General features: G+C 46.4%; 1 protein-coding gene across 2 annotated transcripts; it reads right to left on the bottom strand.

The window, feature by feature from the left end:
* Nucleotides 1-10,807: 10,807 nt before the first annotated feature.
* Nucleotides 10,808-13,997, bottom strand: myl2a (myosin, light chain 2a, regulatory, cardiac, slow; the record flags this gene model as incomplete). Of its 2 annotated transcripts, XM_083771552.1 has the most annotated exons (7): nt 10,808-11,182; nt 11,545-11,593; nt 11,742-11,820; nt 11,945-12,049; nt 12,318-12,393; nt 12,886-12,978; nt 13,938-13,997. In XM_083771552.1, 7 exons carry the CDS (start codon nt 13,938-13,940, stop codon nt 11,078-11,080), a joined length of 510 nt encoding a protein of 169 aa, XP_083627678.1. In that variant the 3' UTR covers nt 10,808-11,077. The 2 variants fall into 2 exon arrangements, with proteins under 2 accessions (XP_083627678.1, XP_083627677.1); XM_083771551.1 differs by lacking the exon at nt 13,938-13,997 and having other exon boundaries at nt 12,886-12,984.
* Between the last annotated feature and the right edge of the window lie 2,298 nt (nt 13,998-16,295).

The raw sequence follows: 16,295 nt of genomic DNA, 5'->3' as shown, positions 1-16,295 counted from the left end.
TTGCAATATTACACTCAAGGGTGTGATTTAACGTGATTATTGCCACTTCAGTGATGCTTGCGGAACTCAACTTCGTCTCGTTCCTTACCGCATCACTGTCGTGGCAATAATCACGTTAAACCACACCCTCTCGTGGAATATTGCTCAAGTATATGCACATGGTTTTCCCACCAGGACACGCCCCCCTCATCTAGACTGAGTGGAAAAACATTGAACAGCATGGAGTGTTGGAGTTTGGAAGCACTCATTGGAAAACACTCAACCGTCCTGCGTACCACCTGTTTCTAAATGTCACATAATGCAGGAGGCAGCAAAATGTGTTATTGAAAACAAGCACTTCCAAACTCTATCAAATCAAATGCAGGTCATTTCTTGACAGAAAGTAGCTCATAACGTTTCTATGGTGGATTTTTATGAAACAAAAACTTTGCAGATAGAAAGAGGATTATTCAAGCTTTTCGTACAGCTGCAATGTTGGTGAGTTCAACATCGTTTAATGCAATCAGACAGGACTTTTCTGTTTGGATGAATGGGCTGCCAAGGCCAGGAAGTAGTTTTTTGCCACTCAGTGGGCGTTCCCGCATAACTTATGTTATGGGTATGATTATGTCACGTGCACTGCATACCCTCTATAACACCACCCTGGGCAAGACCTACGCTGAAAAGACTATCAGCGGAAGTTGCGGGATTTTAGCGGAAGTATTTCCCAAGGAAATGACTTTGATGCTTTGCAAATCAGTTTACATTCTCCACGAATGAAACAAGTGTCGTGATTGGTCGGGAAAATATCATATCCGGGGGAAATACATCTGACGGATATTCCGGAGGATACGTCCGCCGATAGCTTCTCTGCCTTACGTTGTGACCAGGCTTTTCTTTTCACAGATAAGTAAGCCTGGGACCGAGGCTACAATAACACAGTTTTTTTCCCTTTTCCCCTCCTTTTATGATGATTTCCCGTTCTATAGAAGTGTATATCTGTACGTCTCTAATTGTTCTGATGAATTGAACATGGTGGACCCTCTTGTAAACAATGTCTATACAGTGTCATCCACAGTTAACAGTTTGTTATTGCGTTGTGCTTGAAAATGTTGGCCTACTGTAATTCTGCAAACTGTTAATAAATACTTCAATCAATGAATCAAACCATTAGATCACAGAGTGTTTTTAGGACCATATAGGTCGACGCCCCTTAGGAACAACGCCACCCCGTCAATTTGTAGTTCGCTCAGGAAGTGGTTTGGGCCGCGATTTAACCCATTTAGACCTGAGGACGATTCTAAACAAATGGCTTCTAAAGCTTTCTTTTCTGAATAAAACGTGTTTCTATGTCAGTGGTTCTCAAACTATTTCATGTCAAGGACCCCCAGAATTATAAGTAATTGGCCGCCGACCCTAACCTGACGCTGCCAGATCCAAGAAGCTTGCTACACAAATTTGTTTCACAGCTTATTGGGATCTGGGATCGCGGAAGCAAATTCGATGACGGGGCTGTTCCTTTTTTTCAAGATACTTGGTAGATGATTGGATGGGACCGTCTGTCTATCACCGTGTGGGCGTGCAAACACAACCAATCATATTGACGTGTCTATATAGCTTCACGTCCGGTTTCGCATATATCCCGCCCTTAGCTCACGCTGATTGGTCCGGTACGGAACGGATTTTTGTCAGCTCAACTGCCTGAGAGATCCCAGATGATTGCTGTGTTGGGGAACATGGTTACCCAATACCGCCCTCATCTGGCAGCGTCAGGTTACGCCGACCCCCCATCTGAAAACATGTTGTTCCAGGGACCCCTGCAATGTTCGCTCTGAGAGAATTTATATTCAAAGATTAGCGCCATTTGCCCTAAATGCTTCAAGATTTAAAAAAAATGGCAGATCTACAAGCTCATTGCACGGCACTCGGTGTCGCGCTAGATCTGCTATTTTTCAATAGCTAAAGTATAACATATAATATTTAAAACTTCCAACGTCCAGCGGTTTGTGTTGTCCAGTGATGTCACCCCTGTGCCCCGGTCAGCTCATATATAAGACGTTGATGTCCGTCTCACTTTATCACTCAAGTTATTCCTAGACTGTCGGATCTGTTGGAGCCAGGGAAATAACAAAGTATATTAATGTCAGCGTAGTTATTTCTGTGTGTTTTTTAAAAAGAATATAATGAGCCGTTTCACGTGCTAATGTCAACAAGCTCCGTGTCGTGCATCGTGAACGGCCCCGTGCTAAGTTAGCCATCCGACTGTGTTTCACACGACACCTTAACGCGCTTCCTTCCCAATCCGTCTTAAAATCCTTCACGTCACCCTGACGCCGACAGCACCATATAGCTGTGTGTTTACTTTGAAATGGACAGCGACATGTTCCCCCGACCCGCGATTGAGTTCTACAAGCTCTTTCGAGTGCACGCGGAACACGTGATCTCCCGTCTGGCAGAAGAACTGAAGCCGCTGGCGGCGGCGACGGTGGGGGAATGGCCGTGGCCGCCGGCGGTCGTCACCACCACAGCGCTGGCGGGAGCCATCAGCTTCCTGCTCTTCTTCTTCTGGAGGACGGCGGCGGCCACCGACAAGAGGAAACGGAAAGACGCAGCGGATAAAGCGGCGCGGCTCCACAACCGAATCGACTCCCTCGCCAGGGAAAAGGACGAGGCCGCCTCCACTGTATCGGAACTCCGGAGGTGCGTCGAGGAGCTGACGGAGGAAAATCAGAAACTGTCCGAGGAGGCGAGGAAGAAGAAGGACGATGGCGGCGGCTGGCGCCTGGAGCTGGAGGAGGAGGAGGACGGGAAGGTTCTGGAGGACGGGAAGGTTCTGGAGGCCGCGGCGGGGCGGACAGGGTTCCTCGGAGGAGGAGAAGAGAAGGAAGACTGCCTCGACGCGACCGGCGAGACGTGCCGACGTCTGCCGCAGCAGCAGAGGCTGACCAGGCGGGAGTTGGAGGTCCTTCACAGGCAGGAGCTGGAGCAGCAGGAGGCCCTGCTGTCCGAGGCGCGGGGCAAGGCGGCCGAGGCCGAGGACGAGGTCCGAGTGCTGCGGCAGCGTGTCGGCGACATGGAGCAGCGGGCCAAGCGGGCCGAGGAGCTCCACCGGGAGGAAATGCGGGAGCAGGAGGCGGCGTTCGAGACCTTCAAGAAGGACTCCAACTGGCAGAACTCTCTGAACCAGGAGAGGCTCAAGACGTCCAAGATGCGCGAGCTGCTGGCGGTGCTCTCCTCGCAGCTGAACGAGCAGCACGCTGCCCCTCCCCCTCCTCCTCCGCACCTCCTCCGGAACGTCTCCGGACCCCCACCGCCCCAGGGCGACTGGTACGGCGGGCCCCCCCCTGCGGGCTGGGGCGGCGGTGCCTCGTCAGAACACCCCGAGAGGAGGAGGATCGGCGCGTACGCTCCGCAACCTCCGTCGGATCCTCAAGGCCATCATTATTACCCCGACAACCGACGTGCGCCCGGGATCGATGTGGCGACCCGTACCCCTCCGCCTGCCAACGTGTACGGCCCCGAAGCCCACCACGACCCTCCTAGTCTCGGCCGCGGGGTCCAGCCTCCTCCCCCCGGGCCCCACAGATTGGTACACTTCGACGAGGGACCCCCCCTCATCGCTCCTCCCAATCAGGGAGCCCTCCACCTCCGCCCCCCCTACTATCACCATCACCTGCCCACCGTCGGTGGGTCCCAGGGCCATGCTCATGGGACAGCAGCGCACCCCGGCTCGACCGTGGGGGGAGAGTTCGCACCTCGCCCGTCCAACGATCACAACGCGTATCGCCCCAGACCTCCTGGCCCGGACCCCCGAAGAGCACCTCCTCATCCTAGTCCTCATTCCCTCCCGATGCGTCCTCCGCGCTGCGACGTGGGAGGCCCCGCGCGACCGCACACACCTTTTGCTCCTCACGACGCACGCTTCCCTCCACCTCGTCAACCTCAATCCCACGATTTCGCCCCGATGTCTCCTCCTCCTCCTCCTCCTCCTCCGTCCGCGGTGCAAGGAGGCCACATGGGACGTTGTCCCGCACCCTTCCCCCCTGACGTGCATGTCCCAGGACCACCACCACAACATGGACGTTGTCCTGCACCCTTCCCCCCTGACGTGCATGTCCCAGGACCACCACCACAACATGGACGTTGTCCTGCACCCTTCCCCCCTGACGTGCATGTCCCAGGACCACCACCACCACCACCACAACATGGACGTTGTCCTGCACCCTTCCCCCCTGATGTGCATGTCCCAGGACCACCACCACAACATGGACGTTGTCCTGCACCCTTCCCCCCTGATGTGCATGTCCCAGGACCACCACCACAACATGGACGTTGTCCCGCACCCTTCCCCCCTGATGTGCATGTCCCAGGACCACCACCACCACCACAACATGGCCGCAGCTACACGCCGGTGCCGGCCCACCTTCCGCCGGGAGGTACGACGCAGCCGCTGGTCCACCGCGGCGGCGGCAGCGGCGGCAGAACTTCCCCCCCCCGCGAGGTCGCCCAAAACGTGGCGGGACCGCCGCCGCACGCCGTCCACCGCGAACAGAGGCCCAACGACGACGGTGCGCCCCCTGCAGGACCGACACGTACCGTCACCGGCAGCACGCCGTTCCATCACAGCGGCGCCTTTTCTCAGGCTCCTCCCCCCGGGGGCCCCCAACGCGCCACGGTGCCCCACACGGTGGTCACCGGACAGGGCCAGGGCTTTGCAACAGGCCCGCAGGGCTCGGTCATGCCAGTGTAGCCAATGGGTAGAAGGCATAGAGTATTAAGGCTCATACATGGTCTGGATTGTCGGTGGTGGGGTGACCACCGAACTACAACATGACGTCACTGAGCCGCGGTGAAGAGCAAACCACCGCCACCGCTCCTCAGCCCTTCTCTCTGTTCTTATACTCACCACCGCTCAAAGTTATTTCAGCTCTGGTGGTCAGCTCACCACCGGAGCGGTGGTCACCTCACCACCGAAAATTTAGACTATGAATAGGCCTTAAAAAGGATAGAGACTGAACTGGAGCGATAGCCCCCCCCCCTATTCGTTTCAGTGGAAGTTGCTCAGTGGCGTTTTGAAGCACTGGGAAGAACCGTCTACTTCAGCATTTTTTCAATGCATTAGTTTTTTCCATGCATTAATTAGTCTACCATGTTAAATCCTTAATATGGTGAATCACACATCTTGATGACATCATCAAGATGTGATTCACCATGTTAATGGGTTTTTTTACAGACCTCCAGTTCTAGGAAACACAGAATGGGGGGGACTTTTTTTTTTAAATGTTGAAAATAAAATGAAAATATAATTCCCTTTTAATACAATCAGATAGGACTTTTCTGTTTGGATGAATGGGCTGTTGCACCTACGGTAAGATGGCCGCGGTCTGCATTATGGTCCATCGGAGAGTCCTGGAAGAAGAATGTAGCCTTTCTGCTGATTCATGTGAGCCAGAGCCATAGATATAGACAGAGTTACGCAATATTTCCGTATTTTGTATGTTGGAACTATCCTATTGAGACAAAGCAGAGTGCCTATGGGCTATAGTTCCAAAGACTGGAACTATCCCATTGAGACAAAGCAGCCAAGCAGGTGCCTATGAGCTATAGTTCCTAATATTGGAAAAAAGACACAGCGGGGTGCCTATGGGCTTTAGTTCCTAACATTGGAACTATCCCATTGAGACAAAGCGGGGTGCCTATGGGCTATAGTTCCAAACACTGGAACTATCCCATTGGGAGTTTAGCGAAGGGCTAATTCCAGATTTGGACATGGCCCAACACGGAACTCCATATTTGGGCATGGATCGGCTGACTCATCGTGACTCACTCTTATCTAAAGATATATTAAAAAATAAAATAAAAGGCAAAGGATTCTCAATTCTCATACGTTCTGACATTGTTTAGAGATTGCAGATCTCCATCCATGCCTTCGAGAATTACACCGTGTGTCCTCGCTGTGGTCACTGGCGTCCTCTGAAGCCCACAATCGTCGTTACACTGACCCGGGGCGAGCTCCGAAAGGAAGAGAAAAGGAGGAGATTTTAAAAGAACACATGGCGGACAGGACAAAGAAGACAACAAGACCTCAGTCACACCGGGGGAGTTAGTCCAAACGAAAACACACAAACGCGACAAACCAAAAAACCTAAACACAAACCAACACGTGAACCTATAGGAGGTGAAAACAACATGGCCGACGCTGCCGAGTCGGAGCAGCTCCACCAGCTCAGGGACCTCCTGGGGACGTACAACAGGCTGGCGGAGGACTGCTTCGTGGCGTGCGTGACGGACATGAGCGGCCGGGAGCCGGCACCGGCCGAGCTGCTCTGCGCGGAGCGCTGCCTCCAGAAGCACTTGAGGATGAGGCAGAGGACCACGCTCCGCTTCCAGGAGCACCTGCTGCAGAAGAACGAAGCACTGGCCGCCAAGCACGGCGTGCCGCCGCGCTAGACGCTAAACAGTTGGAGTTTGGAAGCCACCGAACGGCCCTGCGTATACCACCCGTTTCGATTTTTGCACACAATGGAGGAGGCAGCAGTGCGATCCGTTCATTAAAAACGAGTGCTTCCAAACTCCAACACTTAGAAAAAGAATCACCTGCACAGAATGGACTTTTATGAAACAAAAGCTCGGCAGATTGAAAGAGGATAATTCAAGCTTGGCCTAGAGCTGCAATGTTGGTGAGTTTAACGTTGTTTAATACAAGCAGATCGCAAACGCAAATTGGATGAATGGGGAGTCAATGGAGGGTATTGCAACTCTAGATTCAATTCATCCCATTATTTAAAAAAATCTAGAGTTGCAAATTACGGCTACTTATGGGTCTGTAACTCAGAGAATGTACAAATGGAACATTAGGGTCCATTTGGTTCCATTTGTACACTCTCAGAGTTAAATTAACTTTGATTTTACAATAATAATTGGGGGTCCCAGAGATAGAAAGGCCATTAAATGGGGGACCGTAGCCTAGGTCAGGTCAAACTGGAGGCCTTTGAAACGACAATGCTAGTGCTTTAAAGATCTTCTCTTATGGGGGCATATATTTTCAAATAGGGGGTCCGTGGGCTAATGAGTGTCTTTTTGGGGGTCCTTGACATGAAAAAGTTTGAACCACTGTGGTAGATCTTCTCTTTTTGTCCAATAAAGTATTCCTCAAAGTTACAAAAAAAAAGGCAATGTTTGAAAATCTTTATTTAGGAACACCCCATTGAGATATAGTATCTCATTTTCGAGAGGGTCCTAACTATACAATCAATGCAATACAAAACTAAACACAAAACAAACAAATACAAAACACAAAAACAGGGTATTACAATATAAAGGCACAATAGCAAAGAGATGGATCATTTCCATTGGTCAGCATTAGAATACAGTTGATTAAAAGAACACAATGCATCCTCCTCACCTAGCCCTCCAAGCAGAACCCAATGGTACTGAAGTTTCTGACTTTTTGACGACACAGACCATGGGGTCCTGTTCCAGCAGTACCATGCCACCTGGTACGCGGACATACATAAAACATAAACAACGTGTTTACGGCCTGTCTGCGCTCTTTGACGACTTTTTTTCGTGTGAGGGCTTCTGAATCTGTGAAGTATATACACCTATATACCTATACATGCCGCTGCGAATATCTCCTGTGGCGCGGAAGCCGTTAAGTATTTTTAATTTATTTGTTTGACCGATTTGGTCGCTTTGATTCTTCTCTTCCTTCCTTGTTTATTGACACCTCATTGTACCGCCTATCTGGCTAGCTAGTGGCGCTATAGCTATGACAGAGCAGATCAGAGGCAGGGACGTAGCCGCACAAGCCAACCGCACACAGGGAGGCGGTACAATAAACGGTAAACAAACAAGAAGAATCAAAGCGACCAAATCGGTCAAACATAGATTAAAAATACTTAACGGCTTCCGCGCCACAGGAGATATTCGCAGCGGGATGTATAGGTACTTATAGTTCACAAATTCAGAATAACTCAAACAAAAAAAGGCCGTCAAACGCCGCAGATACGATCTTAGCGAGCATATTTATGTCCGCGTTCCAAAATTCCCATACGAAAATATAGTTATGAACAGGGACCCTACATAAAACTCATCAAAATTTCAGAAAAGCTTTATGGAGGGTTCCGAGAGGGACTACCTCCTCACCCAACCTTCATGTCAGCAGTCCTGACTCCTGAGCGGGTTCCTTTGTCCACAAACACTGGATTGTTTGCTTAGAGCTGTAAGCCTCAGAAAATGTCCGACCAAACTTTCTCTCTCTTCCCCTAAAACAAAGTTCTTCCTTCGGTCAAACTGCGTATTGGTTCCAGTTAATTCAGTTCTGATTTTTACACAAACAACTAACTAAGTTCAGATCAGAACAACTAACAACAACCACATCAAACACTAAGTTAATTCAGTTCAGATCAGAACTACTAACAACAACCACAACAAACACTCACTGCCCAAAATGGAACCCAGGCTCGGCGCCTCACTTCCTGTTCCTTTATACTAGCTTCCTGGCAGTTCACTTCCTGGAATTGGAACTATTCCTGGAACTATTGCTCACATGCATTTTTTTCCCCCCACAGGACCCCCCATTGAATGGCATTTATATCTCTGGGACCTCCAATTTATATTGTAGGAGGGGCCTATATCACAAAAAATGCCATAAATCACAAACGGAATGTCCAATCCATCCCAAATTTTAATCACATGTCTGGGGTGGTTTAATCAACCAAGTTCTAAAAGCAATTCCATTTTCATACATAGGGGGTGCCGCAAATGCGAGAAATGTATCCGTTTGTCGCAAAAACATGGATTTTGGGGGTTAAATCCCCTCTGAATTACTTACGCATGATCTAAGGTGTGACTTGAAATTGTAGTTGGCTGGCAATATTAGTGGGAGGGGCATATGTAAGCCACTGCGGCAACCACACTTTTTTTAAATTGCAAATTTTCTAGTTGTTATATGCATGTGTATAGACTGACTTGGAGCCATTACAGATCTATGTTACTTATATAGCTGAAATGAGCAATACATTTGAGCAGGCAGCAATTAAGTCCTCTGCTACAATTAATTTGACAAAACTGCTAATCTTCTCTGTCAACTTCAGGCATCCTAGGTTATAGATGCACTTCTCTATAGGCTAGAGAAGTGCATCTATAACCTACTGATGCACCCCAAGCAACAATGAGGATGGCTGATGGAACTGGCACTACAGTGGCAGTACTAGACATCAGCCGGACCCACGAATGTACTCTGAATACCTGAATACCTAACCTCTCATCTTTAAGCGTTGACCTGTAAAAGGTAAAAGATCTGTGATCATTGACATTGGACCAGAACAAGCTGGGTGGTACTTCATCTCCAAGTCTCGCCGATCGGACACTGTAGACGCCATCCTGCTATACGGTACGTGTGTAACATACGACTTTTCTGTTTTAGCCCCTAAATTATAGGTTATAGGTGTTGAATCTTTTAAATGCCGCCTTAAGACTCGTTTTTATACTTTGGCTTTTAATCCAGCTTGAACCACGTTTTCCTTGCTGGTACAGTAGTTGACGTTTCACTTTTTTGTGTTAATCTTATTTATTTTGCTTTTCTTTTAATCAAATCTTTACTATTTACTGTCATTACTATGTACTGATACTTTTCCTGATTGTTTCATGTATTTTCTCATTAATCCCATGTCTAGCATCAGTGATGCCGAAAACAGAAAATGTAAGTCTGCAGATACTATGTACAAATACAGTACTACAGGGAAAGTGGATATTACAGGATATCCTTATCAATGGGGGTCAGAGTCTCCATGTGAATGTACAGCGTGTGGAATGTTTAGATTTTTGTGTGGATACCCTAAATGCCATAATATGAAATGTATGGTTTTTTTCGAATCAAACTTGTGCTACTGGATTTTTCAAATGAAAAGGGGGGGGGGGGGGGGGGGGGGGGAAGCATTAACTTTATGACTACTGCGCGTCCATTAAGTACTGCTCCCAAGAGAGCACAGCAACTACAGGAATACCAAGAGAATGACCATTGATCTGTGACTGTAGGTACAGTTAAGGTCATGGTGTTAATGTTCTATTTCTCCCTTGTGTTCCACTCCGTCAATGGCCATAATAATCTATTCCCAGAGACTGTTAAAACAGGAGGGATGAGGGCTCATAATGTCTACGTTGATCCAGGCACTTATCCTGGGCTGCTCCCTCCCCAGAAACAATGCTTTGCTCTGGGGCAGACATACATGATATCAGACCCCCTGCAACCTCTTGCCGGGACAACCAGGGATTTGTGGCCCTCCTGCCAAGGTCTCCGAGTCTGGTTGGTCAGCATGGGCGAGGATCACTTTGAAGCATCCCATTGTGTGGCTGTGGGCCGGGACCCATGGTGTTGTAACCTTACCCCCTTCAAATCATCACTGCACTAAAATAATAACAGGGCTTTGGCTTACTAACCCCCTTTCTTTAGGTAGCCAAACATGTGATACATGCAGATGCTGCACCCAAACACAATGCATGCTCATAAAAGGCATCCGTGTTCTGAATGTATCCTCTGGGGATACTAATGTATTCCCTATTCTCTTAAGTGCAGACATTGACTACTGTACATGGAATTTCAAGTATACGGTGGGCATACCCATGTGTTCTACCACTAATCCTATTGTTCTAGAATCAGCAGCGAGAGGATCACATTCTTCAGGAACACTGTGGTGAGCTCACTTACTAGTGGCACATCCAATGAAATGTTCCAAACATCAATGGGGACATTTCTACTCCCTTCAATCTTTAAAAAAAATGTATATTATGCGAACATGCAGAAGCATAGATGTTCTCTATGGAAAAAAAATGCTTTTGGATTTATTGAACAAGAGGTATCACAAAACAAAGTAATCCGTTTAGTCTTGGGTGAATTTGTAAAAAAAGAAAAATGATGGCACAAGGCTTTGTCCTCTTGGCTCGTGGGCTGACGGCTAACAGAGAAGCAGCATTAGGCAGTAAGGGAGTTTTATATAGAAACAATGTACAATACAAGATGAGTAAGTTATAGTCCATATTGGCTTCGAAGGTCAGAGGCAGGTGTTGAGCCACCGGTGGTCTGGATACGCACGTCCTACTCCTGGTCCTTCTCTTCTCCATGGGTAATGATGTGAACCAGGTTCTTGTAGTCCAGGTTCCCTGCTACGTCAGGGGGGAAGGCAGCGAACATCTGCTCCATCTAATCAATAAACGCAGATATTAAAATCACACTGAATCACGTGAAGAAAGCCTCACAAAAACTACATCCAGTGTAGCTGCATGAATCATCTTTGCAGGCTATTCTTTATAGCGGGATGTGTGTGACATCATCATGCGGGAACGCCTACTGAGTGGGGGAAAAAGAAAACTTTCTGGCCTTGACAGCTCATACATCCCAACAGAAAAGTCTTATCTGATTGCATTAAACAACGTTAAACGGCGTTGAACTCACTTTACCACACACTTTGCCACTGACTTTATGCATGCGCATACCCTCTATAGAAATATGTCTGCCTGAGTACTGTGAATTATTGCATCATTTGAAGTGATAAATTAACTTACTTCTTCAGGAGTGAACCGGTCTGCTTGTGTCGTCAGCATCTGTGTTATGCTGGACAGAAAATGAGTGAGAATAAGTACAGTTTATGATACATTAGCACCACTTGCAGGCAGCAGGCTGGTCATATTTTGCACTGCAGACACTTCTTTGAATGAGTCAAGCATGTGTGGTAGAAATGTGTAACAGTTAGGCAACTCACTAGTCCTTCCTAAGCACTCCTTTCCCTTCAGGGTCAAAGACCTTGAAAGCGTTTAGGATGGTCTCCTCTGGGTCAGCACCTAGATGTGTTCACAATTCACATATATTATAGTTACAATTTGTGGAAACGCTGTAAATGTATTGGCGGAAGTTTCAAATAGAACTATTCTAATTATCTCTCTCTCTCTCTTTCTGACCTCATACCTTTCAGCTTCTCTCCAAACATAGTGAGGAAGACGGTGAAGTTGATCGGTCCAGGAGCCTCTTTCAGCATTTCGTCAATCTCTTCCTGCTTCACATTCAGCCGCCCTGCATTCGGTAAAGCCTGATTAATGTTGTGTAAAGAACAGGCAGAATAGTCAAATCCACAAACTCAATAAGTTTGTAGATCTTGTATTTTCAGCAAGCGTCAGTTCTGCTCCATCGATTTTTATGTTTCAGATTTACCGTATATCTTTTATATGTCATATTATATGTCTCATTAGATATTGATATTTGAGGACTAGTGGTCATTACAACATATATCAATTCACAATTTGGTACTAGATTAAATTCATGGAATATGATCATAACCCACCCAGAGCAGCAAAGGTGTCCCTCAGGTCATTCTTGTCAATGAATCCATCTCTGTTCTGGTCCATGATAGTGAAGGCCTGACGTCAACACACAATAAAAACATTCAACCCACTTGTCAGAATGAAAATATATATCCGTTCACATTCCCCGGTACTTCTTCTGAGTTCCATCTTTATAGATGGGGTGCATTTTAGTATTTATAACCCGACAGTCCCTATGGTTTAGACTGGAATTCAGGGTATGTCCAGCAGTTTATCTGCAGTCTAATCACTGATGACACAGCCTGGAGTGTCTGGGCACCAGCCACCCTCATACCGTCATACCACAGGCCTCATGTCAGGGACCACACAACAGACAGGTGGGCATATTTGGACAATGAAGATGACAGAATTGTTCCACTGTTATATGACTTTTATCTACCTACCTTCTACCAAAGGGGCAATGATTGAGCTGTGTATACCCTCACACATATATTGTTACTGAACAAGAAGAATTGTGATTTTTTTTTGTGGTATAATGGTAAAATGCCAAAGAACATCAAGCTGTGAGCTGGATGCTCTTTCTCTCACCTCCTTGAACTCTTGGATCTGGGCCTGCTCAAACATAGAGAACACGTTGGAGTTGGCTCCCTCCGCCGTCCTCTTCTTGGCTTTCTTAGGGGCCTTCATGCAAGACAAATGACCACGTTGACAGAAATACGTTTGATTATGTTCACATGAATAAGCTACACTGCAATGCAGATACTAGTTAATTAAACAGATTGATTTCACCAAGACCTGCACCTCACTATAGCCATCATTACCATTAATATGTGAGCTAAATAGCAAATCGGGCCAGTACTCTACCAATACAAGTAAAAGTATTGGCGTCAAAATATACTATACAAGTGTACAAAAAGTAAACGTACTCGTTATGCACAATATCCTATTTCACATGTTTCCAAATGCATACAAATATTTTGAAAATAGCAGATCTATAAGCTCACAACGCATTGCTTTGTGAACTTGTACATTGGCGATTTTCAAATATCCATGGCTGAAGTGGATAATCTATGTTTTACAAAGTAACTATTAAAGTTTGAAAATAATTGCAGTGTAGTAAAAGTACAATATTACAATATTAGAAAAGTATTGAAAATTGGAAATACTCCATTAAAGTAAAACTACATCAAAATGCTACTTAAGTACAATACTTGAGTACATGTACTTAGTTACTTTCCACCACTGTCTACTGACACAACTGTTATGCCTAATACTTGCTTGCAGAAAACAAGATATTTGGAGCGATTTAATACCATTAAAAATTATATAGCCTATATAATGTATTCAAGACTGCACACACATTTAGAATCAATTCAAAATAATAATAAAAAGTAATTGGTAACTGAGGTCTTAGAATTGAAGAACAGCTTACATGTAAAACTACACCTTTTTGTGATTAGCATCTTGAAACATTTAGTTTCCAATTGTTTCCATTTACTTAGTTGATCTTAAAAATTGATTAATATAAATTACATCAATTTGCAGATAACGTCGACAGTATTTGATGCAGCCATTCATCTGTGTTCCAAAAGCATCTCCAAGAGAGGTTAACCACGTCTGTAACAGTAACGGTGACTTACCATGGCTGAGACAGGCAGGGGAATCAGGAGGACAATGACTCCAATGAACAATGGGGAGGCATCGTGGTGGCCTTTTGTAGCCCCCCATCCTCAGCTCTACTGGATGGTATTTATAAACCATGTCCTCTTTAGGAAGTGGCAGGTAAATTAGACACACACTTCATACATTATGTGTAGTGTACACATAAACCACGGACACATGCACTGTAAATACGAGCCTCCCTCATGGGGGCCACGGTCCCCAGGTTGACGTTGGCTCAAAAGGCTGGTTAAAAGACCTTTACGTCTCCTCCCTCCTGTTTGTCTTGGACTTTTAGAGGTATCAAGGACTGGGAGTGAAAACATATTAAATCTACTGGACTGGAGACCAAAGCCTCCCCATCTAGTTGTATACTTTGTGATCGAAAGCAAGTGAATTTCTTTGGTTAAAATGAGTGTTAAAAAGCTCTATACCGTGATACAGTACGGTCCGTGTATTTTCAGACCCAGCAGGGGTTGACACTAATGGTTGCCTGACTTCCCGACCCGTGGCAAGTAAATAAAACGCTCGGGCAAGTGGAGTTTGCTTCCAGGTTGCCCGACAGGCAAGTGACTGTCGCCACTCAACAGTTATCAATTGGATTTAACAATGTTTTTTCTACAAGAGCTAATTTTTCCTATTTCTTTTATAATGGAAAATGTACTTTTTGGGCAAGTGGGCATGAACAAATTAATAAAAATATATCTAGATTTTTATTATCGCAAGAACAATGACTTCCATTATAGGATGGTAAGTTTTCAGGAATAGAAAGCCTGCTGTTTTTATTAGCATGGATTCCCCATCGATGAGGTCACTGGTGGACGGGTTTCTGAACTGCCCACAGACCCCCTATGAGACACAGAAAGAGTAGGAAACAAATGTGGCATTTTATCATGAACATTAGCGAGGACTAATTATATGAAGATAGGTTGAAAAGCGGTGAAGTGGTCCTTTAAAGACCTAGAGAGACAGGGAGACCCCCGTTAGTGACACTCTATAGCAATGATTACCATCAGAATATTGTCGGCCTATATACGGTTACGGTTATGTCATAAGAATTGTGTATTTTCGGGCCTTTTGACTCTCTTTCAACTCTCAGGAAGAAAACAAAAATAGTAAATACACAAGAAAGACATAATGTATATTCTAACCACACCTGGGGTTCTATTAGACTCGAGTAATGTTAACTCCATAGACAGAAAAGAAAAGGTAAAAAATTCACGGCACTCTATCTTTAAGAAGTTGAGCCTATGATGTTGGTAGCAATACAGCAGGAGTGACAACACCTCCCCTGTGAACATCACCTTATAATGTGTCAATTTGAACTACACCATTCACAAGTCCTCCCATGTGGCAGTTTCTCCCTGGGTATAGAGAAAAGTGGTAGACAAGGCTGTGAAACTGTTGAACAGGAGGGGCCTTAAATGTGCAGTCTAAAAAAAGAGTGGGCGCTGAAAGCCTCTCCTCACTGACTCCAGCATGTCATCATCTTCCCCGTGAGTGTCACACAGAGTTAATGGACCACGAGCAGATCTCACAGGCGTCACTTCATGACTTTGTGTGCACAAAATCAGTGTTGGCCTCGTTATCGTCTCTATACCCAGTGTGGCGCAACACTACACGCAGACAGTACCACTGAAGATGGAATTCAGCGCGTAGGCCCATTCCCCTCCAGTAAGGGCTGAATCCATTTCTTGCGACCGTCACGTCCGTCGCTAAGCACCGTCGGCCGGTCTTTTTATAGGTCGGCCGGCCGGTGCGATGGGTCGGCCGGTCCGTCTTTACGTCGGTCGGTCTGTGTTCACGTCGGCCGGTCCGTATGTGCGTCGGCCGGTCAGTTTTTAAGTCGGCCGGTCAGTATTTAGGTCGGCCGGTCAGTATTTACGTCGGCCGGTCAGTATTTACGTCGGCCGGTCAGTATTTACGTCGGCCGGTCAGTATTTACGTCGGCCGGTCTGTGTTCACGTCGGCCGGTCCGTATGTGCGTCGGCCGGTCCGTGATTAGGTCTTTCTTCATATATTTTTTTTCTGCTCTCGTTGCAAAAGATAAGTCCAGTGGAACACTTCTTTGTAATGTATGGCTTCCGTAGTGTCATGGTCTATGCTGTCGCCTCTCAATTTTTTTTGGCTGGGGAAGTTAGTTCGAATCACGCTCGCGGCAGACAAAAATTATTATATTTTAGACAGACAGACAGACAGACAACCTGCCTGCCTATCAAATAATTAATAATGTATTAATTCTTTTAAATAGCCGTTTTTTAAAATCTCCTCTCCTCACCTGGGCCGCTCAGGTATAAGCGCTCCTCCTGGCTTTGATAGCGCAGGACGTTAGACATACG

The sequence above is a fragment of the Protomyctophum parallelum genome (assembly GCF_964188405.1).
Source record: "Protomyctophum parallelum genome assembly, chromosome: 8".
Taxonomy (NCBI): Eukaryota; Metazoa; Chordata; class Actinopteri; order Myctophiformes; family Myctophidae; genus Protomyctophum; species Protomyctophum parallelum.
This window is presented reverse-complemented; position numbering and strand designations above follow the sequence as displayed.